At 42.0% G+C, this 26584-nt stretch overlaps 1 protein-coding gene across 2 annotated transcripts in view; it reads right to left on the bottom strand.

Moving 5' to 3' along the window:
• CHN2 (chimerin 2) overlaps positions 1 to 26584 on the bottom strand; it is a 295899-nt gene that overhangs the window by 140948 nt on the left and 128367 nt on the right. For both annotated transcript variants that reach the window (XM_025464493.3, XM_025464494.3), the window contains exon 2: positions 6076 to 6114. In XM_025464493.3, the coding sequence (XP_025320278.1) occupies positions 6076 to 6114 (39 nt within the window). The remainder of the gene's footprint in view (positions 1 to 6075; positions 6115 to 26584) is intronic.

The following is a 26584-nucleotide window of genomic DNA, read 5'->3' as shown; positions in this document are numbered from 1 at the left end:
GTGGGGAAGAGGAGTCCTTGCTCCCCCAGCAACCGGAAGCACATTGAGAAACCCAGAGCTCACTGAAAGAATGTTTTACTTTTTCTTCAATAAGAAAACAACTCACTCTTCTAACAATAACTACCCCACTTCCTGTGGATGCCAAGTGAAAGCCTGTGGCCTGGGTGAGGCTAAAGTCCAGGTCACACCTATCAGCTCATTAAAGACCCTTCAAGAATGGCCTCTAATAGCCACTTCTTTCTGAAGAAGGCATGCAGATCCAGGAGTCCAACCTAGCCTTTTGGTTGTGACACTGAGCCAGTTCCACCCTGATCATTGCCCATGTCTACCCAGTCTTCATGGGAAAAACCCATGGGTGTGAGTGAGAAATAGTAGGTGTTTGTCTTGTCTTAACCCCACCTCCAATCTCCTTGCTAACAGAATGCCCAGTCTTAATGGGACCAAGTCCTCTCATCTAATGGCACTGTGAAAAACCTGAGGATGAGGCTATGTAGCCTCATAATGCGGGGTCTCAGGTGTAAGTGTGCAGCAGAAAAACCTATGGGGTGTGATAAACTGCAGACTCCCCCCCCCCCACTCTTCTGATTCAGAAATTGGGGGGTGTAGGGCCGATGATTTGTTATTATAAATATTCCCCCCAGGAGATTCTGATTCAATTTATTTATTTATTTATTTATTTATTTATTTATTTATTTATTTATGATAGTCAGAGAGAGAGAGAGAGAGAGAGAGGCAGAGACACAGGCAGAGGGAGAAGCAGGCTCCATGCAGGGAGCCCGATGTGGGATTCGATCCCGGGTCTCCAGGATCGCGCCCTGGGCCAAAGGCAGGCGCTAAACTGCTGCGCCACCCAGGGATCCCGAGATTCTGATTCAGAGGCTCAGTGGAGCAGAGTTTTGAGGTTCTAAACTCCTCTTTAGGAAAATAGGCACAAGCTGTGACTGCTTGACCTACTGGCCAGGAGGGTCTCCTGGGAAAGCTGTTGGCACCAGCATCTGCTGTCTAATTGGCACTCAGCCTCCTAGAAAATAAAATTTTTCAGAGTATACCCAGGGTGGTTGACTTGTGAACGTTTCTGCTTAGGATGTACAGTTCATGCATTTCTGGCTTGAAGTTTAGAATGTGGCTTTATTTACTTATTTATTTATTTATTTTTAATTTTTTAATTTTTATTTTTTTACTTTTTTAATTAGAGTTCAATTTGCCAACATATCGCATAACACCCAGTGCTCATCCCGCCAAGTGCCCCCCTCAGTGCCCATCACCCAGTCACCCCAACCCTCCGCCCACCTCCCCTTCCACTACCCCTTGCTCATTTCCCAGAGTTAGGAGTCTCTCATTTTTTGTTACCCTCACTGATATTTTCACTCATTTTCTCTCATTTCCCTTTATTCCCTTTCACTAATTTTTATATTCCCCAAATGAATGGGACCATATAATGTTTGTCCTTTTCCGATTGACTTATTTCGCTCAGCATAATACCCTCCAGGTCCATCCACGTCAAAGCAAATGGTGGGTATTCGTCGTTTCTAATGGCTGAGGAATATTCCATTGTATACATAGACCACAGCTTCTTTAGTTTATATAATCCACTCATCTTTTGATGGACACCAAGGCTCCTTCCACAGTTCGGCTATTGTGGACATTGCTGCTGTAAACATTGGGGTGCAGGTGTCCTGCCATTTCACTGCATCTGTATCTTGGGGTAAATCTCCAGCAGTGCAATTGCTGGTCGTAGGGCAGAACTATTTTTAACTCTTTGAGGAACCTCCACACAGTTCTCCAGAGTGGCTGCACCAGTTCACATTCCCACCAACAGTGCAAGAGGGTTCCCTTTTCTCCGCATCCTCTCCAACATTTGTGGTTTCCTGCCTTGTTAATTTTCCCCATTCTCACTGGTGTGAGGTGGTATCTCATTGTGGTTTTGATTTGTATTTCCCTGATGGCCAGTGAAGCAGAGCATTTTCTCATGTGCTTGTTTATTTTTTTAAAGTGAACTTGAAGATAGCTTTTCTTTTAAAAAACTGAAACCAAAACATTCTTAGGGCCTTCATCAATGTTTTGAGATTTGGTCTTGAATATTAAGGACTAGCTGCAGATATATGATACTTTAGGACAAAATTGTTCTTATGGAGACAGCCCAGTAAGTGATAGCATTAGGTTTTAAGAAAGGGAAGGGAGCAGAGAATTCAGGAAGTTAAAGGACTCCATCTTATGACATCGTGGTTCTCTGAGTCAGGACCGGGGTTTATCCATCCCTTTGGTCTCACAACTCTAAGCACAGTGTTTGGCTTAAGGCAAAGACTTAATATGTATTTGCTGAATGAGTGATGAATGAACAATCTACTTTAAATAAAATAGTGAGAGAGCTGATTTTTAAGGTTCCTATTCCTAAAATTTCTAAGCCAGACATTTGTGGTTGCCTTCCCAACATCCATTTCCATCTTTCCCATTCCAACAGTACTCATAATTTTCCAGTTATGTGGATTACATATGGCTCATCCCTGATTAGTTCAGGGCAGCAGCATATTCCAATTCTTTGACCACAGCGTTGGAGTTAGGAATGGGTAACGCAAGTCAATCGAGACTGAGACTCAATTCTAAGACTTCGCTTAAAGTATCAGGAAAGTAAACTGTAGATACTTGCAACCAAGAGCATTGCAATTAGCATTAAAACTTAGAAACCACTTTTTAAAGTGGATTGTCATCAAGTAGACTAATTTTCTTTAGGAATAATGTCATAATTGGGACTAGCACCTCATGTTAAAAATCTGATATCATATAAGTGAAAGTTATGTCTAATAATAGGCAATAAAATCTAAGACATACCTAAACACTTCTATAACAATTAAAAATCATAATTTTTAGAACGAAGTCCTATAATATGGTAAAAATGTACTGCCTCTAGTAAATATATGAGAGATTTCATAGAACCAAATAATCACTAGAGTTAAAAAAAGTGTGTGTGATGGAAAAACGTGTATTCCATAAATGATACGCTAATGAGTTTGACATCAATATCTAAAATTAACTTTCAAAGGATGGTTTGTGAACATTTCAAAGAGAAAGGCTTGGTGATTCCTGAAGTTCAAAATGGGTTTAACAGCAGGTTATTTAAAATAAAGCAAATTTCACACTCCGAAATTTTTTGGATTTTCAGATCAGGAAAATGCTACAGTTTTAGTATGTTTGAATTTGAAAAGTATCTCATGAAGCTCTGCAAGGCCCTAAGATTCCTCCTTCTGTTCATTCTTCAAGACCCATATACAGGGGCGTCTGTGGCTCAGTAGATAGGGTATATGACTCTTGATCTCAGGGTCATGAGTTTAAGCCCCATGTTAGGTGTGGAGCCTATTTGCAATTAAAAAAAAAAAAAGACCCACATGCAAATTTAACCTGTTTTATAGCCTTCTCTAATTCCAGGAAGTGGAGGAGTAGTATATTGTTACTAAAGCCATTTGCATTATAAGTTAATTGGTTTATATTTGCCTCCCCTACAAGACTGTAAACTGGAGAAAAGTATGGATCACAAGTTAGTCATTTTTGATTCCTAATATTTATGCTCTAACATGCAAGAGGTACTCCTGTTGTTTGCTGAAAGACCAAATGAATGGATGATAGTCTTGGGAATAATAGAGTAGCATGAGCTTGGGAATAATATGGTCACGTGAATTTATAAGTGGCCCAGCTCTCAAACTCAATTTATGGATCCAGGACAGCCAAAAGAGAGTTCTTTCTCAGTGATGCTCTGTATATACCTTTAGGCAAAGTGGTTTTGATGCCATGAATGGTACATCTGGCCACATACTCCTTTCAGTTTTGGAGTTCTGCATCACTAGAGGCCCTTAACTAGAGCCAGGATGACTATTAGTTGGATGTAATAAAAAGCAGTTTCATATATGCCATTAAGTTTGTATTAAATGGTCTCAACTATCCCTTCTGTCTAAAGTTTTGTGATTTCAGAGCAAATAATTTTTTTTAAAAAGCACAACTCGGTTAGACCCCTAGATCAAACTTAAAACCAATACACTAGGGTGAAATTGATATTGTAAACATGTAATTAGCAATGTGTTTTCTACCTTCCTTAGGACACAGTAGCACTTTTAAGAGATGTATTGGGTGGCCAAAGCTTCTTAGCAAAAGGCAAAATGAATTTGAGCCAATGCCATCTTTTCGCTTCAGCAGAGCTCTCTGCGGTGGCATTCACTCAACAAATATTTATTGGCTAGTTAATGTATGCAAGGCTGTGTGCAAAGCAGTGTGCAAAGCACAGTAAGTCATGGAACACCCAGTGCCTCTCACTACAGATATTTTGTTGATTTACTGTCAGAGCTCTTCACACTCCATTAGGAAACAAACAAACAAAAACATCCAATTACTAAGTCATTAGCACTGCCTTTTAAAATAGAAGATCAGAATGCAGAACATTAGATTGGAAGAGCCCTTAGAGACCCAGCACAACCCCTTTATTTCACAGATGGAAGAACAGACTCATGTAATAAGAATGAGGTGCCTCTATATATGCTGACATGGAAAGATAAAAGCAAGGTATTTGTGAAGTGAAACAAGCAAGTTGAAGGACACCAAGTACAGCATAACCCACTTTTTTTTCAAAAGGGAACAACAGCAAAATGCCTTAATATTAGGCATATATATTTTGAACACTTGGAAGGATATGCCTTCCAAAATTGACGGGGAAGTAGGAAGGAGACATGGAATATGGGGTAGAGGCTGGTTTGTCAATTATGACACATTTCACTCTCAGTTTTATGCATTTTGTAATGTTTTGTCTATTTTGCTTTTTTGTTTTGCTTTTGTAACAGATTTATACATGAACATATGTATATATGTGTCTCTGTTTGTGTGTATGCATATATTGATGTGTAAAATTTTAAGTGGAGGGGCACCTGGGTGGCTCAGTGGGTTATAGGTATGATTCTTGGTTCTGGCTCAGGTTGTGATCTCAGGGTCATGGGATCAAGCCCCATGGAGGGCTCTAAACTCAGTGAGGAGCTGGCTTGGGAATTCTCTCTTTCTGCCCCTTGCCCTCCTCACATTGGCGCCCTGTCTCTCTTTCTTAAATAAATAAATCTTTTCTAAAAAGTAAAGTGGAAGGAAAAAAAAAAGTCCTGAAAACTTGTAGGCTGTGGGTCAGGCTTGCTTCTGGGTTCACTCTGCATGCCAGTCCCATGCACTCAGAGATGCAGACCATATGCCAAGTTACTGAACCTCCCTGAGCTGTGGTTTCCTTGTATGCGAAACAGGGGTAATCATGGCAGCAGTCGCTTAGGGCTGTGGTGAGAATTTGAGAGTTCAGGCACACAGCTGGCACAGCGGCTGGCACAGGGCAGGTCTCACGGGTGGTAGAAACAATGGTAACATCAATAATGATGGTAATAATTATTCTTATTATTGCTGTCCAGAATCAGAGCCTGAACAAGAACATGGGTCTCCTGGCTGTCAGCACAGTGGGTTTCCCATCTACCACACTCCTTCTCTCTCTTGTTGGAGAATGACTTAGGCAGATTATACAAAGGAAAGAGAAAATGAGCTTGATGTGATGACAACTGCCTGCCTTCCTGAAGGGAGTTGAATTGCTGACTGATGACCAGATATAATCTGTTTCTAAGGTGTCACCCTGAGTGACCAAATATTATTCTTTACTATCTGTTGCTATTTTCTGTGGTAAATGTCATATGATATTACAGCTATAGGATGATCAGCTAAGAATGTAATTCATGGAAGTCAGCACATTTGCCCTTGTTGACCAACTCTGGGAAAAAAAAAAAAAAAAAGGAAAGACCTAAATCAAAAGGCAGGGAGTTAGAATGAATATTTCTTTTTCCTAAGTATTCCTGAAGGGGGTCACAGGCAGCCTGCCCTTTGGGGTCCTGGCCAGGGGAGAGTGCTGTACAGCTCACTCTGACTAAAATCTCTCCTTAGTGGAAAAAGAAAGATTTGGGTTTTCAGTGCTGTGATGTGGGATTCCTTGTGTGCATTAAATCAACAGCAAGAATTGTTCAAAAGGCAGACCTACTGAAGACTTCTGGGGAGATTCTCATTTCAAATACTCACAGTATGATTTCCATATTGGAGGCTGGTATTCTTCAGCATCTAGAATAAAAAAAGAAAAAAAAAATCAATCTGTCATCCTGAACGTCAAACTGTCAACATGTGTCTTCTTTGGAGGAACAACAGTCTGTCAGCAGTACTTGCATTCTGGTCCCAGGGGGCCCTCTCTGCTCATTTATGGGACAATTCCAGCCATGAGGAAGGAAATGCGCATGGCAACCCTGGTGGACTCAACACCACTCTCTTCAGATCACTTACCACGACAGAAATCAATTGCTTAACCATTTTCATAGAGCTCAGTAAATCAGAAAAGATTTTTAAAGCAATTAACTTGATTGTACCCTCCAGTAATCCTTTCAAACAGTATTTACTTAACTTGGCATAATAAACATATAATTTATCTCACAGTTTCCCATCAGACCTTTAGCCCATTTATTAAGACTTGAGGGCAAGACGTAAAGTGGCAAGTATGTAATATTAAATCTGGGAAGTTGTGCAACTCCTCCACCAACTGAACTCCTAAAATGACTGGGTCTGACAGCAGAGACACTGATGATTCAATTGGAATTGTATTATCTCCTTGAATTTACTCCAATGTGTGACTTAGGAAATTTCTAGAACACCTCTCAGCAATCAGAAGTGTCAGAGTGAAAGAGTTACAACAAAACGGAGAGGATAAAATTGTTATTCATCAATCTAGAAAACAGACAATGGGAGAAAATCTGCTTGTTCAGTCAATTCAACAATCCCCGTGCTGACAGCTGAATTTATAATTCTGACGGAATTATTAGAGCCGTCCTGAACATGTAGCTAAGGCCTTGGTAAAACATACTTAGCCTAAACAGCCAGAGGGGAGAATCCTTTCCCTCAAATCATGAACACTGAGCTGAGGGGAGCCTTAAGAGTTCTCTAATTCAGCACCTTTATATGAGGGAACTGTTTTTTGTCACTCTGTACCCCCAAGGCATCAGACAGCCATCCTCCTACCACCTTTGTCCCTATGCTACTGTCACATACTACTTTCATGCCAAGGACTAGATCTTCTCTGACTTCATGCACCAAGATAGTTTGAGAATTTTTCCCCTCCTGAGAAACAAATATGCTATTTATAGAAAAACTAATGCAAGAGTGGTGAACTTCCCCAAATCCTACTTAATTACAGTTGTGTAGCTTAAATTTAATTCTTTCACAATTAATGTCTTGCTCTCTGGGGCTCACCCAATCACAGAGGCAACTAAATGCCTCCAAATGCAGTTTCATTCAAATAAATCCATATTGTTAGGTCTGTATAGAACTTACCTATGGATAATCAGCCACATAAGTGCACACTCAAATACAGTGCATTAATAATGGTTTATGCTGTTATTCAAACTTAGTTTGCCCATAAAAGTGAAATGCTTAATAGTTTCATCAAAGTAGAACAATATCTTGTAATAGTGAGTTTTTACCCCAAACCGGCCACTAATTTCACCCTATATATGACAGAAACCAACTTTAATGAAGTAACCTGAGTATTTGTTTATAAAAACCATTCAAGTGAAATAAATCAAGTTGCCAAGTTTACAAAAAAATAAAAACATCTACACAAGGTCACCTCACCAGAAAAGTCAGGTCTTGTATGTTAAAATGTTTTTTGTTTGTTTGTTTTGTGTATGTTAAAATGTTGATGGCACTTTCAAAAATAGTTTTCTTTCTTTTTTTAGGTGAGTTTATTTTTGTTTATTTAAATTCATTTTAATTAACAAATACTGTACTATTGGTTTCAGAGGTATAATTCAGTGATTCATCAGTTGCTCATTACTTGAAGTGCCCTCCTAATGTCCATCACCCAGTTATCCCATCCCCCCCACACTTCCCCTCCAACATTTTCAAAGATAAAGATCAATACACACAAACACACACACACACACACACCCCAGATTGTATAGAAATGTAAATCCCTGAGATGCCATCTACACAAAGCTATAATGTCTTATGATTTGGGATGAGATTTGTTCTGTGAGGAAGCATAATCCCCAGACCAAGATGTGGTCAAGAATGTTTAGTACCTAGAGTGCAATTCTCTGCATGTTGAGGGAAGGTCCCCAAAGAGAAGCAGGAGTCTTCCTAATGTAGGTTTTAAATATAGCTCACATGCTCCACATAGATCTTCTAAGGTCTTATCTTTTTAAAAAGCTTTATTTATTTACTTGAGAGAGAGAGAGAGGGAGGGAGGGGCAGTGGGAGAGGGAGAGAGAACCTTAAGCAGACTCCCCACTGAGCATGGAGCCTGATGACGCAGAGCCTGACATCATGACCTGAGTGGAAATCAAGAGTTGGATGCTTAACTGACTGAGCCACCGACGTGCCCCAAAGGTCTTCTTAACCAAAGTCAGAAGTTTAGATTAAAGGATCTCTCCCTGTTCATTAGAGTCTTGCTGTTTTGTGAAAAACCTAGCATTTTGTTTCATCTGAAACACTGGCTCTGAACTTTATAACTTTCATTTAGGCTGCCCTGAATGCTACAGAACAATTTATTCCTTTCTAATTGCTCCTTGTTAGCAATATTACATAGAGGTGAAGAAGGCCACCTATAGAGACTAGAGATCATGGGGCTTCCCTGCTTAAAACTCTGCAATGTCCTCCTTCCGCATTTGGCATAAGATATACAAACCTTACTGTGGTCTACAAGATCCTCGGCCATCTGGTCCCTGGCTGGCTCTTTGCCTCTTTTGCAGACATTTTGCCCTTTTACACTTACCCAGAAATGCTAACTTTCTCTATTTCTAGAGCAAGTCAAGCTCTTCCAAGTCCCCAGCCATTGCTCTTGTGGACCTTCCACATAAAATGCTCTCTAATACATCTTTGCATGGCTGACTTATTCCATTATGTAGGGCTCAGCTCACATGTCACTTCCCAGGGGCCTTCCCCAGCAATCTTGTGTAAAGTAGCCTTCCCCCACCTCTGGTCACTCTCCTTCATAGCATTTATTGCTGTCTGAAATTATTTATTGATTTGTTGGCCTGTTATTACTGGGCTCATCCCACTATTAGCCAAACTCCATGTAAACAGGAATTTTGCCTCATTCACTCTTGGCATCTGCAGCCCCAAGACAGGTGCCTGGCATGTAACAGACATTCAAATAGCATGTGTTAAGTAAGAAAACTCTCAAGGTTGAAATTTTACCTCTGCAATGACTGGCTGAATAACTTGAAGCAGGTTACTTAACTTCTTTAAGAGCCTCCCAATACGCATCTTTGTAAAACAGAAGAAATAAAAGTGCCTACCTCCTAACCTATCTCTTAGAGTCACTGTGGGAATTAAATGAGATACGGGATTTCAAGTTCTTGGGACAGCACCCAGCAAATAGCAAGTTCTTCATGTAGCCCCACTGATGTCATCATTGTGTTGTCAGTGTTACATCACCCCCCTCTCCTGGTTCTTCCCAGTTGTCTTCTGTCCCTAAGCCATAGCCACGACTATCTCTATTCGTACCCCTGGATCTGGAGCCTGTAATTAAGTTCCAGTGCTGTTGTCATGGAAGGTTTTTCTTTCCCATTAAAGAATTCAAAGTGAGAGGCCATTTGTCATGCTTCGGTGGAACATCTATAATTACCTTGGTCTTAGAGACATGTTTCGCAAACCACTAAAGCACACTGTTACGAGACCTGGGTCAAGAGACAAGGCGCAAAATATTTTTAATATGTTGAAATACATCTTAAACTGCCTCCAACACTTCCCTACCAGCATGCACATTTGCCCTGAGTTCATGGAATACTTTTCAAAGCTCTACTTTACACTGGGATAGCCTGACACTTTTTTTTTTCTTTTTTCAAACCGGGAATAGGTTTTCTAGGTCATTTAGTTCACCTTCCTCATTTGGCAAATGAGGAAAATGAAACACAGAATGATCAAGTGGGCCTTCTCAAGGTCATAAACAAGGAAGAGGCCAAAGAGGGATAAAAGCCTGAAGCTTTCTGTCTTCCAGGCTTCTGACCCATCAGACAACTTTGCCAGGCATCCCACCCTCATTTATATGTATTGAATCAAGAAAAATACACATTGTATAGCAGGTTTGTTACATTGATTCTTGTGAAGCTTGAAAGACAAAATAAAGAAAAATATTAACAAAGAGGGTCAGGTTATAAAATAATTTAGTAAGTATAATCCCATTTTTTAAAGAAAAGATAGATATATATAAATTATCTATAAGGCTATAAACTCAATTATTAACAGTTGCTATAACTGATAGTGAAAATATAGGTGATTTCTATTTTTCTCTTCATTTTTTTCAGCTGCATTTTCTAATTTTCTGATTATATTGCTTGTATAAAAATGTAAATAAATAAGAAATAAATTCACAGTGCCAGGTGATTTTTCTCTTTTTTTTAAAATTTTATTTTTAGGGGCACCTGGGTGGCTCAGCTGGTTAAGTGTGGCACTCTTGGTTTTGGCTCACATCATGATCTCATGGGTCATGATATCAAGCCCCGTGTCGGGCTCCTCCCTGGGCCAGGAATCTGCTTGAGATTCTTGCCCTCTGTCCCTCCCCACACACGTGTACAAGTATGCACACTCTCTCTCTCGGATCAATCAATCAATGAGCACTCTGAAAATAAAGGAGAAGTAAAAAAGACCCAACAAAAATAATTCTTACAATAACACAGGCAGCATGTACAGTTTTAGTTCAGGAAGAGCTAAGAGTGAAAGCAAAAGAAACAAGACAAGGGCTTCTGTCGCAAAAGGCCATGCCAAATCCCTTTGGACCTCTTTTAAAGAATTTGTGAAATAAATGTTAATGAGCAATTCTAAACAGGTTGTTAATGAGCAATTCTAAACAGATACCTCCTCTCATGAAAGGGAGTGGAAGGAGAGAAAAAAGATAGATCTTTAGAAAAGTACCAAAATCTTACAAAAACAGGTCATAAGACCACTCACATGAAATAATCAATAAATAATCCAAACATACTAAACAAAAAGCAAAGCAGAGCTGGTTAAAGAGACCTGGAGGTGCACCTTAAAACTTGGAAGTAATCAAGAAAACCTTATGTGCTGAGCTAATTAACTAAAGTAACTAAATCCTGTTAAGTAAGTAACATAAATAACTAAACTCTGAGGAGAAGCACTGCCATTTTGAGCTTTGGGGGAAGGACAAAGAATTTTGGTGTCAGGGCATGGAAAGCTCCTCCACAGCTGAGACCCAAGGACAGGGCAACAGGGGCCATACAGAGCACTTGTCATAAAAAGTCATCTTTCTAGATTGAAAGTATCACAAAAATAATTTAAGATCTCCACTGTTTTTACTGAACTTAAAAGGAATACACATTGGTGAAAAACAGAAAAATTCCAACAACTGAAAAATGTATATCTTAGAAAGCCATCAACCTCACAAAAAGTACCATTAATCAATTTATGTGACTCTGCCTAGATTTTGTCCTATAAATGGCTGGAATAAAAATTTATAAAAATGGTCTCCTATCACATACACTGTTTTGCAATTTGCTTTTAAACTTGATGATATTCCCTAGGCATCTTTTCCATGTCAGTACACAGAGATCTGTATTGGCATTTTTTTTTTTTTTTTTTTTTTTTTTACCCTGTGACTTGGTCTTCCACTCTATGAGTATACTCAAATGTATTTAATTCATTTATGCTTGTTTCCAGCTGATGAACATTTAGGCTACTTTGAAGTATCCATTACTAAAAACAAAGCTGCAATGATATGTTAAATGCTGAGTGAAGGGTCTCTGTATTTTTTGTTTCAAAAGCTGTTAAAATAACCTTCCGTGGATGGCTCAGTTGGTTAAGTGACAGATTCTTGGTTTCCGTTTGGGTCATGATCTCAGGGTCCTGAGATGGAGCCCTGAGTCGGGCTCTGTGCTTAGCTCAGAGTCTATTTGAGATTCTCTCTCTCCTTCTGCCACTGCCCTTTCTCTCTCTCCCTCTCTCTCTCTCTCAAATAAATAAATAAATAAATAAAGGCTTCTGAAGTTGTATCAGTTGGAACTCTCAACAACGTGTGAACAAATGCCTGTATTCCCACACCTTCAATAACACTGGCTATCATCAGTATACATTTCAATTTTTATGCACTTAAGACTCAATTAGAAAATACACAGATAAGCTTAAGTGTGCATTTGCAGGGAAGCAAATGGAAGCAGAGAATGCTCCTGGGAGTGAACCTGTGGAAACATACGGCCATGGAGTGAGGTGGAAACACATTAATCCCATTCATTTTGGTAGCTGCAGCTGGAAGGCTCTAATCTTCCAGGCATTTTCAGCTCCAGAAATATGTTGACTTGGTGGAATCACCGGAGGAGCAAGTGTAAAGGAATTTGGGGACTGATTAATGAAGAAAATTTAGAGAACGCCATGTGCTACACTTGAGTAAGTGACAACTAAGGAGGAAACACCTGTAAACATCAAGGAGAGCCAGATTCCTTTGGTTGGCTCAGTGGTGTATGACTACACCAACAGAAAAACACATGTGGCGCCTCTGGAAAATGTGAGCAGTGAAAGATTCACCAATTTAGAGAGAAAATGATCTACCAGGAAAGCTGGAAATGACCCATCCTTAAGGATACTTCAAATAAATCTGCATCAGTTACTGCATGGGGCAGTGGGGGGATTATTTGGAAACAGAGGGTGAAAAGATTGGCCCCCTCCTTCTGCCATCCCCTCTCTCAGAAGAGCCAGGTCTCTGCTGTCACTTTTGATTAATTGATGCACACATTTGCAAATAGGCTGCAGTCAGTGAGCTCCTTCCAGGGAAGTTGGGTGGAAAACAGGTTTTTCAATCATACATGGGACAGCCTTGCAACGAGACCACAGTTCAAAATTTGTTGGGTGATTAGCTTAATGGGCCCAGAGTGGGTTGGGATCCAAATGAAATTGAACGCCGACAGAATGAGTAGTATGTCACATTTGTGCACACGCTGCAGTATGCCCTCAACATGCACGCTATGCCCAAGCTTGGGTCTTCAGAAGTCATGTGAAAGCTAGTGTGTAGCCTGTGGCTGTGGTCTTGTCAGGCCATTCTAGCCAATCACTGCCACACCTGAGCCGCATGATGCCCTGGAGATCATCCTAACTGCCACAACACATTGAGATATGGAGGCTGCTACAGAGCTTTCTGGTTGTCACACTGGCTAGGGAATACAGAAATGTGTTCTAATGCTTGCCACCTGTACACGTTCCCTGCATTCCCCTGAGAAATTAGATAACCATGTGTTCTCTCTGAAAACTGCTGCTTGGGTAAAGAATGAAGGTCTGGTGTCAATCTTACTGTGGATTGTATGTCAGAGATTTTGTAACTGATTTAGTCCTACTTACAGAGAATAATTAATAAGACAAATTCCAGAAACTAACAGAAAGTAGTAAGTTAATAAGACAAATTCCAGAAACTTGGCTGGGCCCCAAGGACAACGCTAAGCTGAGAATTTTCTGAAGACGATGAAGCTACTGAGGGCCGTGGGCTGGAGTTTGTGGTCACTAGAGGGCACTGGGGCCACACAGAGCTTCAGTTCTGGGCCACTAGTTTGTTATACAGAGCAAGAGGAGATTCCCATTCAACAGGTATTGACTGAGCACAATGAAGACCCAGACCCTGGGGACACCTCAGTGAATAAGGCAAGTAGGCTTATGGAGCTCTGCGTCATGTGGCCCCTGGCCCTCTCCCTGGTCATCTCATTTCTCTCTTTGTTTGCTCACTATACCTCAGCCACTCTGGCCTTTCATTCCATTCTTGAATCCATCAAGATCAATGCAGTCTTACAGCTCTCATACAATTTCTTTCCTCTGATTTCCACATGGCTGGCCTCATTAATATCTGGATCTCAGCTTAAATGTTCTGGCTCCTCGGAGATGTCTTCCTGGACCATCTTATCTAAAGGTGTCTTTCAGATAGCCTCTAATTCTTTGCAGAGTCATTTTACCATGTGAATTAATTTTACTATGTGTTTATTTCTTTGTTCAGACAGCACTATGAGAGCAAGAGCTTGTGCTTTATCTTGTTCTCTGAAGCCTGGGTCACCATTAGCCTATAAAGTACCTTTTGTGATTAGACAAAGGCATCCTTTTCAAGCAGGTTTGGCAATGCCTTGGCAATTGGACAGCACCTTTGTGTGAGAAAGATGCTTCCTCTGGGAGGCAGAGCCCTGAGACAGAGCACATGGCCTGGTAAGGAGAGTCCAGGCTGGGTTTAGCCCCAACTCATCCCTTGGCTGGGCACAGACAGCACAACAGGAATGACCCTAAATGTTGTATCCCAGGATACAACATTTAGATGCTCAATAATGAGAGGATAAGTGAAAGACAGATATTGTTCCCTGACTCAAAACTTGAATTCTGCTAAGGGATAAATAAAGAGACAATCATACAGCAAGAGGATGTATAGGAGGGTGTCTGTGGCAAAACTTGCCAATTTTTGGAAGGTTGAGTGGGGCTAGGGCAATTAGGCCCTTCCCATGCCTTGGTCAGTTACATCTGGCCTTCAGCAGCTCTGTCCAGATCTCCTTAAAGAATAGTCCAAGGGGAGTAGAGTTTAATGTGAAGGCTTATAGGATCCAAAGACTGAGAGAAACATAACTAACTGCTGGTACCATAGCACATTAAGCCTAGTCAGAGAGTTGCTCTATCACCCGGACATCTACTACAGTAGCCAATGGCAAAAAGTGCCTTTGTGGACAAACGGGCTCATGGAGTATGACTCACAGACCAAGGTATGGCCTGGAAGGACCAGAGGCTAAACAGAACATGGCATTCACAGCTAGAAGTGGTTTAGCCTGCTGGCTGAAACATAGACTATGGGGTGTGTGTGTGTAGGTTTCAGAGTACCTAAGAATTAGAGAGATAAGTAGGGGTCAGATAATTAAGGGCTTTTAAAACCATGCTAAGGGCTTACCTTTGTTCTAAAGGGAAAGGGAAATATAAACAGTGAGGACACAGGATCTAGATTGTACTTTAAGAAGGCCATTCCAGGTGCAGTGTGAAATAGGACTAGAAGGAAAGAAAATGAGAAGAGGGAAGAAAAGAGGGGGTGGGTGGGTGATGAGGGAGCTAGGCAGCAACCCAGATGGGTGACACGAGTGGTCTCAACTCAATGGTGACAATGGAGATGGAGAAAATGGGGGTGGATTCAAAAGGCACTGAGAAGATAGAATCCACAAGACGTGGTGATGAACTGGATGTGAACAGAGGAGGAAAGGAGAGAAAATCACACTGAGCTTGGACAGAAGAAGACAAATGTTTTTGGCATAAACAACTGGATGGAGAGTGATGCCATTCACAGAAACAAGGCAGACCAGAGAAGAAGTAGGCCTGGCAGATGGTGATGCATTTGGCTTTTTCCCTGTTGGAAAGAGATGCCCATGGGACAGCCAAGTGAACATATCTGGGAGGTGTGGAGTTCAGAAGAGAGAACTGGGCTGGGGATCTAGAAACGGAAGCCCCAACATGCAGATGGCTGCTGTAGCCTGAAAGTAGGAGACATGACCTGAGATGAGCATTCAGAGTGAGGACAGAAGGCCTTGGACAGAACCTCCAAGGAGCACAAATAGTTAAAGGATGAGAGGAAGAGGGGAATGACCAGGGACCAGAGAGATAGGGGAGAAACCACGAGATGGACTAACATGAAAGGTGAGGCCAGAGACATTTAGAGACCAATAGTGTCAGAAGCTGTTTGAGTGAGATAAGGACGAGGACCCACTGCTTCAGCAACAAGGAGGTTTTTGATGACCCTGCAAAGCAGTGTGGGTGGGTGAAATGGGGTAAGTGAATGAAAGTTGTTGAATAGAATCTGTGAGTATGAGTAGCTCTTCAGGCAGGTATGGCAGGGATATGGAGGCGAATAGCTCTCTCCAGTAAGGGGCCAAGCCAAGGGCCGGGGGAAAGAAAAAGATGTAGGAGCTGTAATTTGGATATCATTGGATATCATTAGCCTTTACCTCTTGCCAAACCACTTGCATGTCCCGGGTCGCCCTCTCCCTTAGGGCCCTCTCCCTACTTCCTTGCCCTAAGTTTCTACAAAATGCAGCTTCCTCCTGGCATGATGGAGCTGTTTCCTACTGGATAATTTCCTCCTTTATCATTCCCTTTCTGCCATTTCTTTAGAGACCACCCCACACCCACTACCTCCCTTCAGCCTAGAGGCCTGTCTTTCCTCCTCCAGCCCCCACCCCCACATTCTCCCTTCCAGCATCTGCCTGCCTCTTTACAAATTCTTTTCATCAGAGGAATGTCTTCTTGGCTTTCCTCCAGAAGCCCTTTTGGGCATTCATTTATTCATCCAACAAATATTTACCTAGAGCTTACAGCCTACTTGGCACAAAATACTGCACTAGATACTGGTGTAGATATGAAGGCAAGATGCAGAATCTAACCACAAGGAATCAGTTAGGGAGATGAAATAAAGACATCAACGCATTCATTCATTCAACAAATGTGAACTGCCTGCCTACTGGGCATCCGGCTCCTGGCCACAGGTGCGTGTAACTGGGGCACAAGGTAGAAAAGTGGCACATTACATAGCAAAGTTAGATCAAAAAGTGCTGTTGAAATGGACAGGGAAAAGGGATTATTGCACTCGGTTATTTCTTGACAATTATTCTTATATTCATCTCCTTCCTGAGGAAAGCATGTCTTCTTCCTTAGAGAAGACAAGTTAGCTATACCTCCAGCCAGATTCACTCCTATCATTTAGAAGAGCCACTTTCTTCTGTTATTACAACAGGGCATTTGTGTCTCTTCGGAAAAATAGTGGTTGGAGCAGTGATAGACTAAATTCTCATGAAAGCAGCTCATAAATCATGGTCCTGGCAATGTTACTACTGGCTGGGAAAGAAAGATCTCTTGGCTGTATTATATTGAGAGTCAAATAGAGAAAGTCCTAATGCAGAGATAGAGGAGGAAGAGAGGTTTTCTACCAAACCTGAAAAGGGATCTTTAAGTGCCTGGTACATTCCAGATTCTGAGGTGGGTCCCTTATAGTGTTATCTCTAATCTTTACAATTTTCCTGAATCATCTCTCGGCACATTCCCCATGGAACCACCCACCCACCCACCCGTCCATCCATCCATCCATCCATCCATCCATCCATCCATCCTTTCAGCAAATACTTATGTCCCAGGCACTGTGTTGCATGATAAAGATGACACCGCGAGCAAGGCGAGCCCAGTCTCTGCTTTCAAGGTACCTTCAGTCCAGCAATGAAGGCAAACATTAAACAAGTAATTAAAATAAACTCTGGAAAGTGTTATAATTGAGAAAAGTCCCCAAACTCTCAGTCTCCTGGGTGATGTGCAGCCGCTGCAAGATCTCTTAAATTCTCAGTCATGAAGCAGCTGCAATCTCGCTGCCCCGGATTCTCTGATCAGAGCTGTTCATTTGACCTGGAGGTCAAAAGCAGGATGCTGATGCCAACAATTCTGGTGAAGACATGCTTCCTGCCCTGAGGGAATGAGAGGACCCTTCACACGCCATAGAACAACCTACGTGCCCTGTAGAAGTGGTGAGGATTAGTCTAAAGGAATAGATGCCCCAGTATACCATGTCAGTGGGGGAGGCCCCCTCTCTACTCCTGGCCTAGCCCCTCAGTAAGTGAATTCTTGGGCTCTCTCTGGGCCTGTATTGTGTCCTGGGGAGATGGAAGTGATCTGCCTCTTGGCTTTGTGCCAGCCCTTGGGAGCACTACCCTAGAGGAGGAGGGCTGCCTTACTGGTGGTCTGGCTCTGTAGTACCTGGGGACAGGGAAGCCTGCTTGCTGCTGGGGTTCAGTGGTTAGCTAACAACCCTCCTGTCTGTCCCTGGTAATAAAGGTGACGTTTTAGCCCGTGTCTATTTTTATTTCTGCTTATTTAGAATAGGACTGCTAAATATTGGGCCTCAAGCAACCTGTAGCAGAAGGCAGCCTCCATTTTCCTAAGGAGAAGATTCCCCCCCACTCTGCCCCGCAAACTTTCTGAATATTTAAACTTATAAAGATATCAATGAAATTGTCAGGTATCTACCTGTAATATTTAATTCATTCATTTAATTATACATGCATATTTAAAATCAGGTATAACATAACCCACGGATTTAGAGATACTGCTTTCATCAATTTGCATTTTATGGAGCAACAATTTAAATTTTCCATGTGGGGACACCTGGGTGGCTCAGGGTGTAATCCTAGAGTCCCAGGATCGAGTCCCACATCGGGCTCCCTGCATGGAACCTGCTTCTCCCTCTGCCTGGGTCTCTGTCTGTCTCTGTGTCTCTCATGAATAAATAAATAAAATCTTTTAAAAAAATAAATATTTCATATGTATCTCTGGCACTTTTTGAGTCACCTAAGATATTTTTTCCCAAAGTACATCATACTATTTTTTACATTAGCCTTTTCAGAGTAAAAACTGCAAAAGTCCATATACGATGATGCCACTGGACGTCTTCTCAGCCCATCCAAGTGTTCACATGACATGTGAGTAGCTACCTGGCTTTTTATTCATCCTGCAGGTGGTCTCTGCAACACTCCCACTGGCCATACTGCTTCTTAAAGTTATCTTTAAAAAGTTTGGGACACCAAACTCAGGAGGCCCAGCAGTTGGGTGCCAGCCTTCGGCTTGGGTCGTGACCCCAGGATCCAGGATCAAATCCCACATCAGGCTCCCTGAGAGGAGCCTGCTTCTCCCTCTGCCTGTGTCTCTGCCTCTCTCTCTCTCTCAGTCTGTGTCTCTCATGAATAAATAAATCTTAAAAAAATAAAATAAAAAGTCTCTGTAGGGGCACCTGGGTGACTCAGGTGGTTAAGTATCTACCTTGGGCTCAGGTCATGATCCCAGGGTCCTGGGCTCAGGTCCCGAGGTCGGCTCCCTGCTCAACGGAGAGCCTGCTTCTCCCTCTGCCCCTCCTCCTGCTCATTCTCTCTCTCTCAAATAAATAAAATCTTTTTAAAAAACAACAACAAAAAAATAAGTCTGTGTATGGAAAAGTATGAAGGTGCTAAAAGGAATGAGATGGCGGATATGGAAGGCTCTCTAAGATGTTACATTTGAAAGCAAGGTACAGCCAGTGTAGAAGGTGCACAGCAGAAGATGGCTCTGGAAGAAACAGGTTGAGATTGGTGTGTCCCAGGAAGAAAGTGGGGAACTAAGGGTCAGGAGAGGCAGGGAGATCTGGTTCTCACTGTGAACCCTTTTATATCATTGGGATTCAAAGAAAAAGAAAAAATATTTTAAAAAGTTTATGTACAATTACATTTAACATTTGTAATTGGGACTCTCTCAAGGACAAAATTTCTCAGCCTCTTTTTTAAAAAAAAGTATTGCATTAAGGGACCTTTACAAGTGGGTGAAACTATCATTGATTATGGTGATTTCAGGTCTAGGGTCTCTTTTTCAGAAAGTAGTCGGGTGTTCAAAATAAAGGAGTTGAGAGAGAAACCCTATAATAAGAGAGATTGGTATAAAATAAAATTTCAAATGACACCCTCTTTTCTGAGAGAGAATTTTGGGGCTATATCAGAAACGGAGAGATATCTTAACCGCTACTGACAAGGCTTTCTTTACACGATGTTCTTAGGTGTTTCATGTGTGGTCTTATTTAATATTCACAAGCTTATAAAACATGGATTATTAGTCCTGTTGCATTGGTGAGTAAACTGAGGAGCAGTGAGGATGCCCAGGGTCACAGGGTTAATAAATAGTAGAGCTGAGTTTTCCCACCTAGGTCTGCTCAACTCAGAAAACCATGCTTTTTCCATGATAGAATCCTGTTTCTCCTACTGATCCCTGCTACATTCTGGGCCTTTCAGAAATATTATAACACAGGATTTCCCACTGAAAGGTGGGTGTTATTATTCCATTTTACAGATATGGAATCTGAGGACCACCAGGGCTGTACTTTGCCCAAAACTGGCCAACTTATTTGTACCTCATAAAAACAATACTATGTATTTATACCCAATGGTCATGTTCGGAAGGCAGACCCATCATGTTCTACCACAAGAATTAAATACATTTGCTTCACAATATTAAACCTGTTTACTGTAGGTCTAAGGTTATATTAATTCTGTCTTCATGTATAACTAACCTAAACTCAACCTTTTCCTGTCAGCCAAGTAAACATGGATGAGGCCCAGTCAGGTTGTCTAGTGGGGCTGATACTTGAGTCCTCCTGAGAACAAGAACCTCAAGTTTTGCTTTTCTCCTGGGTTTCAGCGCTCTGTGGTTTCTTATCACTGGCTTTAAAAGTAACATCTTACAGAGAAAATATTTCTAAAGATCACAAACACACACATACACACGCAACACCTCAGACATCTCATCAGCCATACCACACAGCGACAAAAACAGCGCAGGAAGTGCAACTGCAGTGTACAGGAAAGAGAGACGAGAGCGAACCCTTGAGAATCCAACCAATCCCTCCCAACCTGCAAGGTGCCAATTTAAAGCCCAACATGAAACTCTGCATGAGCTTGCATTTATCACTTGTATGGAGTGCGTGAACAGATACGTGCAGGGAGGAGGGCCTTCCTGTCACTGCTGAGGCACGGTGGGTGACAGCACCAGCAGGTCTACAATGAAAGGGTTAAGAAATAGACAAACAAAAAGTGGTCCCAATGATTTCTGAAGGAGAAAGTGTTTACATTACGTAACAGGGCAAGAAGAATAGATCCCCCCTTTCCGTCCCCCGCTGTTATCTCAGTGGTGCTTGTCTTCACAGCCCTTGGGACAGCTGTACCACGTGCTGGCGGGAGGGTCATATCCTCTTGCTGTTTGCACAGTGGCACGTTTGTCTTCCTAATCACAGTATGTGAAAGTTCCTGCTTCTACTACCAGAACCAGAACCCAAATATTAAAACAAATCTTTCCTTAATATTATCCTCCTGCCTGAGGCTGTCCGCACTTGCAAACTCTGCTTATCTATTTTCAGCAGCATTGTCGTAGGAGGAATAGTATATTTACACACCTGTGCCTTTATCAAAGATCATTTGTCAATTCCCTAACGTGTACCCACAACAAACATTTACCCCGTCACTCTGTTCCTGAGCCCAGGGTAGGTGCTGGGTGCACACAGATGAGTAAGACAAACTTCTTTCCTCAAGCAGCTCCCATTTGTAGAGGGAATAGAATTGACTGGTGTCTGTGGGATGGATGTGTACAAGTGCCAAGGGCGCCTAAAGGAAGGAGCCAGGCCCTTGGCAGTGGGGAACGAAGGTAATGAGGAGGACTTCACATCGGAGCTGGGCAGTGAAGGATGAGTAGGAGTTTGCTAGACTGTGTTACGGGGAAGGCGAGGAAGATAGGGGTAAAAGGGAACAATTGGGACATTGGTTTTGCTTCAGACATCCTGAGAAGGAAGGAGACTTCTTGGCTTGTATGGTGAGCGTTTCTGACAAAGGAATGTTTTCTCACAAAAGCTAGTTAACCATTTCCACGTGGAGTTTGTGCCTTAACAAAAGCCATCTCTCCCTGCCTGTAATGCATGGGCAAATACAAGAGGGACCAGCAGACTTGAATGGAAAGGCTACTTGCAATCTCTTAAGGGGCAAAGAAAGGGTCACAGGAAAATTCTTTAAAGACAACCCGTCTCCCCATTTCACTCTTGCAGCTCGCAGCAGAACCTCCACCATCGTCACTCCAAGTGAGTGTCTTCTGGCTTTCAGTGGAGTGAGATCGAGGCGAGGCATGAGCCCCAGGGGAAAGTCACCCTGGTGTCCCCCAAACCCTATGCTCCCCTGCAGCTTTACTCTCTTTAGCGCCTCCCAAAGTGGAGCTTTGTACACACCAGGTGCTCGGTTCATGCTTGTTTGACTGACCGTGTGGCCATTCCAGCCATCAGTACTGCATTTGCAGGGCAAGGTTCAAGCGAGGCAAATCATCTCCACTGTTCACAGTGCCCATGTGACCTGTCACAGGCTGGCTGACGGGACTCGAAAGGAAAACAACAATTGAGCATGTTGGAAGTCTCCTTCCTAGCTAGGATTTGTAGAGTGCCTTACCTGCCTCTAATAAAGACCACTAACTAGTGCAGCTAGGATTTGGCTGTCAGAACTCAAAAACTGGAAAAGGAAGAAGCAAAGAAATCAGCCAGAAATGACTAGATCTGGAGCCCCTAATTAACACAGTGAAAGATCCTTTATCTCCAGCGTCTGGGTCCAAGCAGTTGGTGGGAGCTCCCCATGTCCAGAGATGTGTATCCTCCGGCAGGAAGTGGGTGTTCCTCTGTGTGCCGACAGACCGCTTGTGCCAAGCTAGTCCTAATTTGCTGGGTCAAGAGGCTCAGCCTTCAGCAGGAGCTGTTTGTGGGTTTTTCATATGCAACCTTTGGCTTCTTAGGAATTGGTTCTATTTTCAGGATTCATCTGTTCCCTTGTAATAGGCTTTCCTTACGTGCCACCATAGTGACAGAGGACTCCATTGTTCCACTCCTGTGAGCACCACTGCCCTGAATAAATAATTGCGGAAAGAAGGTATCCTCTGATCTTGACCACCACTGAGCTTTTTACTATGGAATTTTAAATACCTTTCTAAATGCATTTAATATCACCAATATTTTCAAAGCTATTACACTCACAGTATGCTTAAAAGGTATCCACTGATGAAGATAACTTATCTCTCATACTTGGTAAATGACGCAAGGTGTCAATACTGTCTTTTAAACAAAATACAAACAGTATGTATACAGCTCCCCTCCACCCCATGCATGGGCTTCCTGGATCCACACAGAGGCATATTTCTGCATCTGACTCTCTCACTCTGCTCTAGTCCTTTGACCTTAATCTTTACCCGTAGGAGACAGATATGTGACAAGCATGAAATCCGATGGACATTTTCTAAAACCATTTCTTTCCCAATAGAGTTACAAGAAGAATGTTCCTAATTCCTCACCCATTGTAGCTTTGTGATGTCAAACTGACACAACTTGGTCAGAATTTTCTACACTCATCTTGTATGGTGAAATAGTCATTACGAGATTGAGTGTATTTACCATAGGCTTTTTAAGACATGTTTGAATCTTAGAGTGGGGTGCTCAAATCTACTGATTGTCAAAGGCCAGGTAATCTTCAAAATGTCAAGGATTGCCAGCCCCAGAGCACATCATCATTGGGTCCTTTCTCACTAGTTCACACGCGCTCATCTCATTCTCGACTCTCATCCATTACTGCTGAAAATTCAAAGATTTCTGCTACAAAGGCGCTGCCTCTGTTGCTGCTGGCTTGCAGGTAGGTTGGGGAGGGTGAGGGAGGAGGCATAAATTGTAAAACCAGAAAGAAGTCTAGGGCTGGAGAAGAAATCAGCCAGGGAAATGCTAGTGGTGGGAATAGAACATGTTCAGTATGAAACTGTGCCATGGTTTCATAAATTTAGAGCAAAATTCTGCTCCTAATTCCCAAATCTGCTAGTGCCGTTATGTTCATCCAAGTTGCTTCCAGTTTTTATTTTAAAAACTGCAAATATAATGGAAAGCCAGCTAACTTAGAGGACCCAATTCCATCTTTAGATTTTTCTATTACATTCTTTTTTCTCAAGAGGCTCCAATTTCTTCTTGACCTGCTGTTAGCTGCTTGTATCTCTCCCACTGACACCCTGTCATCTCTTCTCCCAAGAGTGGTTGTTTTCTCAAAATAAGATTCTGAGCAGGGTCCTGGAACTCCTTTCAACAGCAGCCCCAACATGAGGCTCATGAGGCCATGAGCTCAGAAAGAGTGGGTCAGGACCCAGTGGGAGAAGGCAGTGAAGAAAGTGGGTGCTCACCCCACACAGTCGGGGTGGACTTGCCCAGTTCTGGTGCTGCTCTGCACACCCCGGGTCCAGCCCTGACCAGGTAGGAACCTTAGCACACATCCCTCCATAGTTACTCTCTCTGCTCCCTACCTCCCTACCACCATTGGAGAGATAAGCAAGCCCCTCGCTCAGTGCTAAGGATGGAGGAGCAAGTGGATGTTTCTCAGCTGATGGCAGCCCATGCTTCCTTTTAATAAACACAAATACCTCATGCTCTTCCTCACCCACATTCTGACTCCTGGTGCAGAAGAAAGGACACCTTCCGGGCCAGAATTACAAGCCAAGATTGAGCTTTCCTCTCTGTAATTTGGATTAGCAGCTAGCAGGCTGTATTTCCTGACTGCTGACTATGTCCAGGCCAAGAACTTTACAATTACCTTTTCACTCAGCCTTCCAAGAACAATATGGGGTAGGCATGATCATTATAACTACCTTAAAAATATGCAACTAGACCCTCAGATAAAAATTTGCCCCAGATAGCCCAGCTGGCAAGAGGCCAAGCTGGGGGTCACACCTAGAGAGTTTCAGTCCCTTGCAAGCATTCCTGACTATTACTCTATGCAGCTCTTGGTTCGTTTTCTCCTTTTTATGGATATAAATCATATTGTACCATTCATATTTTTTTTTCAAATCACCGTAATCCTGGTTTCTTAAAGAGACATTTTGCTTATTGTCTTTCTGTCATCCCTTGCAATCAATCCCTATTCCTCAGCCAATTCAGTAAAAAAAAAAAACAAAAACAAAAACACTGTGTTGGCAACTCCGATTTCGAAGAGAAGAACTGATTCCCTGACAGGAGTGGCTCTTGTGTCTCCCAGGGGTCTTCTCAGTGTACGTGTGGGGAGAGGTTAAGTTCTAAGAAATGCATTACTTAGACTCTCTTGCTTCTGACTTCTAAATGGGTTTAGCTAATGGGAGTTCTGGATAGAAAGTGGGGGGAAAGGAAAAAGAGAGATGCTATTCCATTTCTCTCCCTGTTCTGGTACTGCACTGTAGCCAGCAGATATGGCCCTCCCCAATGACCAGAGACCACAGTTCTGCTCCTTGCTCCCCTTCTCAGGCTCCAGTAACACGTTTTTCTCCAGTTAACCTTTCAGGCCCAGGAGTGTTCACAGCTTCCCACTGCTGGCAATCCCTGGGGGCCTCAGAATCTCTTGGTTCTCTTGGCCTGCCTACTCCTCTGGAACAAGTCCCTTCATTAGCATCTCTTCAACATGCAGAGCTGAGAATGCTTTCTGTCCCTTGCCAGGATCCTGACATACCTTTTAGCATCCCCTAGACTTTAGGAAGAGTTAAAATACTCTGAAACAAGACCTGAGCAGGATTAATGTCTTTATTTTTTTGTAGGGCCTTTTGACTCACTTTTTATAGAATTAAAAATGTCCAAAGGTGGGAAGGGAGCTTTGATATCCTTCCAGTGTCCATGCCTCTGTTCCACATGGCAATGCAGGGAGAATTTCAAATTCATAAGCCAAAACAGTAAATTCACCTCCAATTGCAGCATTTAAATGTTGGTGGGTTAAATTTAGAAAATGAATAAACATTTACCCTTGATATGAACTGCATAATTTCACATCTGTAATGAACTTCCCATGCTATACCATATACCACTTCTAAAGTAACTCAATGTAAGGAAGCTCTCATCTGAGCTCTTGGGTTTTCTAAAAATAAAATGTAACAACATCACCAACTCCCCCCCTTTACTCTTTTGTGATATATTCTGAGCATAAGCAAGCCCTCAAAGTTTAGGTGGCTATTTTTCTTTATATAATATGCATGCCACAACTTGCAATTATGGGATTTCTAAGAACTTAAATGATATGTCCTTGATATTAAATTGACTCCTTTGTTTTTCACAGACACATACACAACACCCAAGAACATGAGTTTGTCTCCTGAAGGTCAACTAGGGGCCAAAATTAAATTCCAGAAACAAGTTTCAGAAAGGCCAACTTCGTTAATCCTTTATTAATTATAATAAATAAATGAACATCCACCTAAGAGGGGCATTCTCTCTTTCCTATGTTCTCCACTCATGGCAGATTCTCAGAGTAGGAACAATAATTTCCAATTATTTTCACACAGAAATTACCTAGTCTGACCCTGTGCACTGGGATAAAGCTCATTCAATTATGTAACACTGGTTCAAATCAGGCTTTTTAGGTATAATACTCAGACTACATTATATCTCCAGAGCCCATGACTGAAGAATTTTACTATAGACCACAATGCTGAACAAGGCCAGAGTCATTTTAGAAAAGAGATTGGCAAACATACTACATTTCAAGATGACTTTATGATACTCAAATAGAATGAGGTGGCACTAACTATTTTAATAAGAAGTGGATCAGATCATTAAATGTGATTAAATACATAAAATCTGGTTCTAGCCTGATAAGCTACCAATGTAGACACTTGGAAAAATAAAGAAATATGAAACACGATGCTTACCTTCAAGAAGTTTATAATCTGGTCAGGTTAGGACACAAAAAGAGAACCCTTGGAAATAGGCACTGAAGGGGAAGAAGTGAAAAGTCTGGACAGAGAGGGCTCTGGGAATTCAAAAAGAGAGGAACCACAGAAAACTGCCAACCGATTCCTTCAGAAAAAACATTCATTTCCTGAAAAGCAACAGTTCCTGTTTTAAAAAATTACAAGAGGAACTTTTAAATAACCCAATTCCATCAAACAATATGTTTTCTTTATTGCAGAGGTTTGGTGACTCAACACCGTAATATCAAAATGCTTGATCATCCAAACAGTGATT

Source organism: Canis lupus, chromosome 14, assembly GCF_003254725.2.
Source record: "Canis lupus dingo isolate Sandy chromosome 14, ASM325472v2, whole genome shotgun sequence".
Classification (NCBI taxonomy): Eukaryota; Metazoa; Chordata; class Mammalia; order Carnivora; family Canidae; genus Canis; species Canis lupus.
Note: the sequence above shows the minus strand (reverse complement) of the source record. Positions and strands in the feature narration are given on the sequence as shown.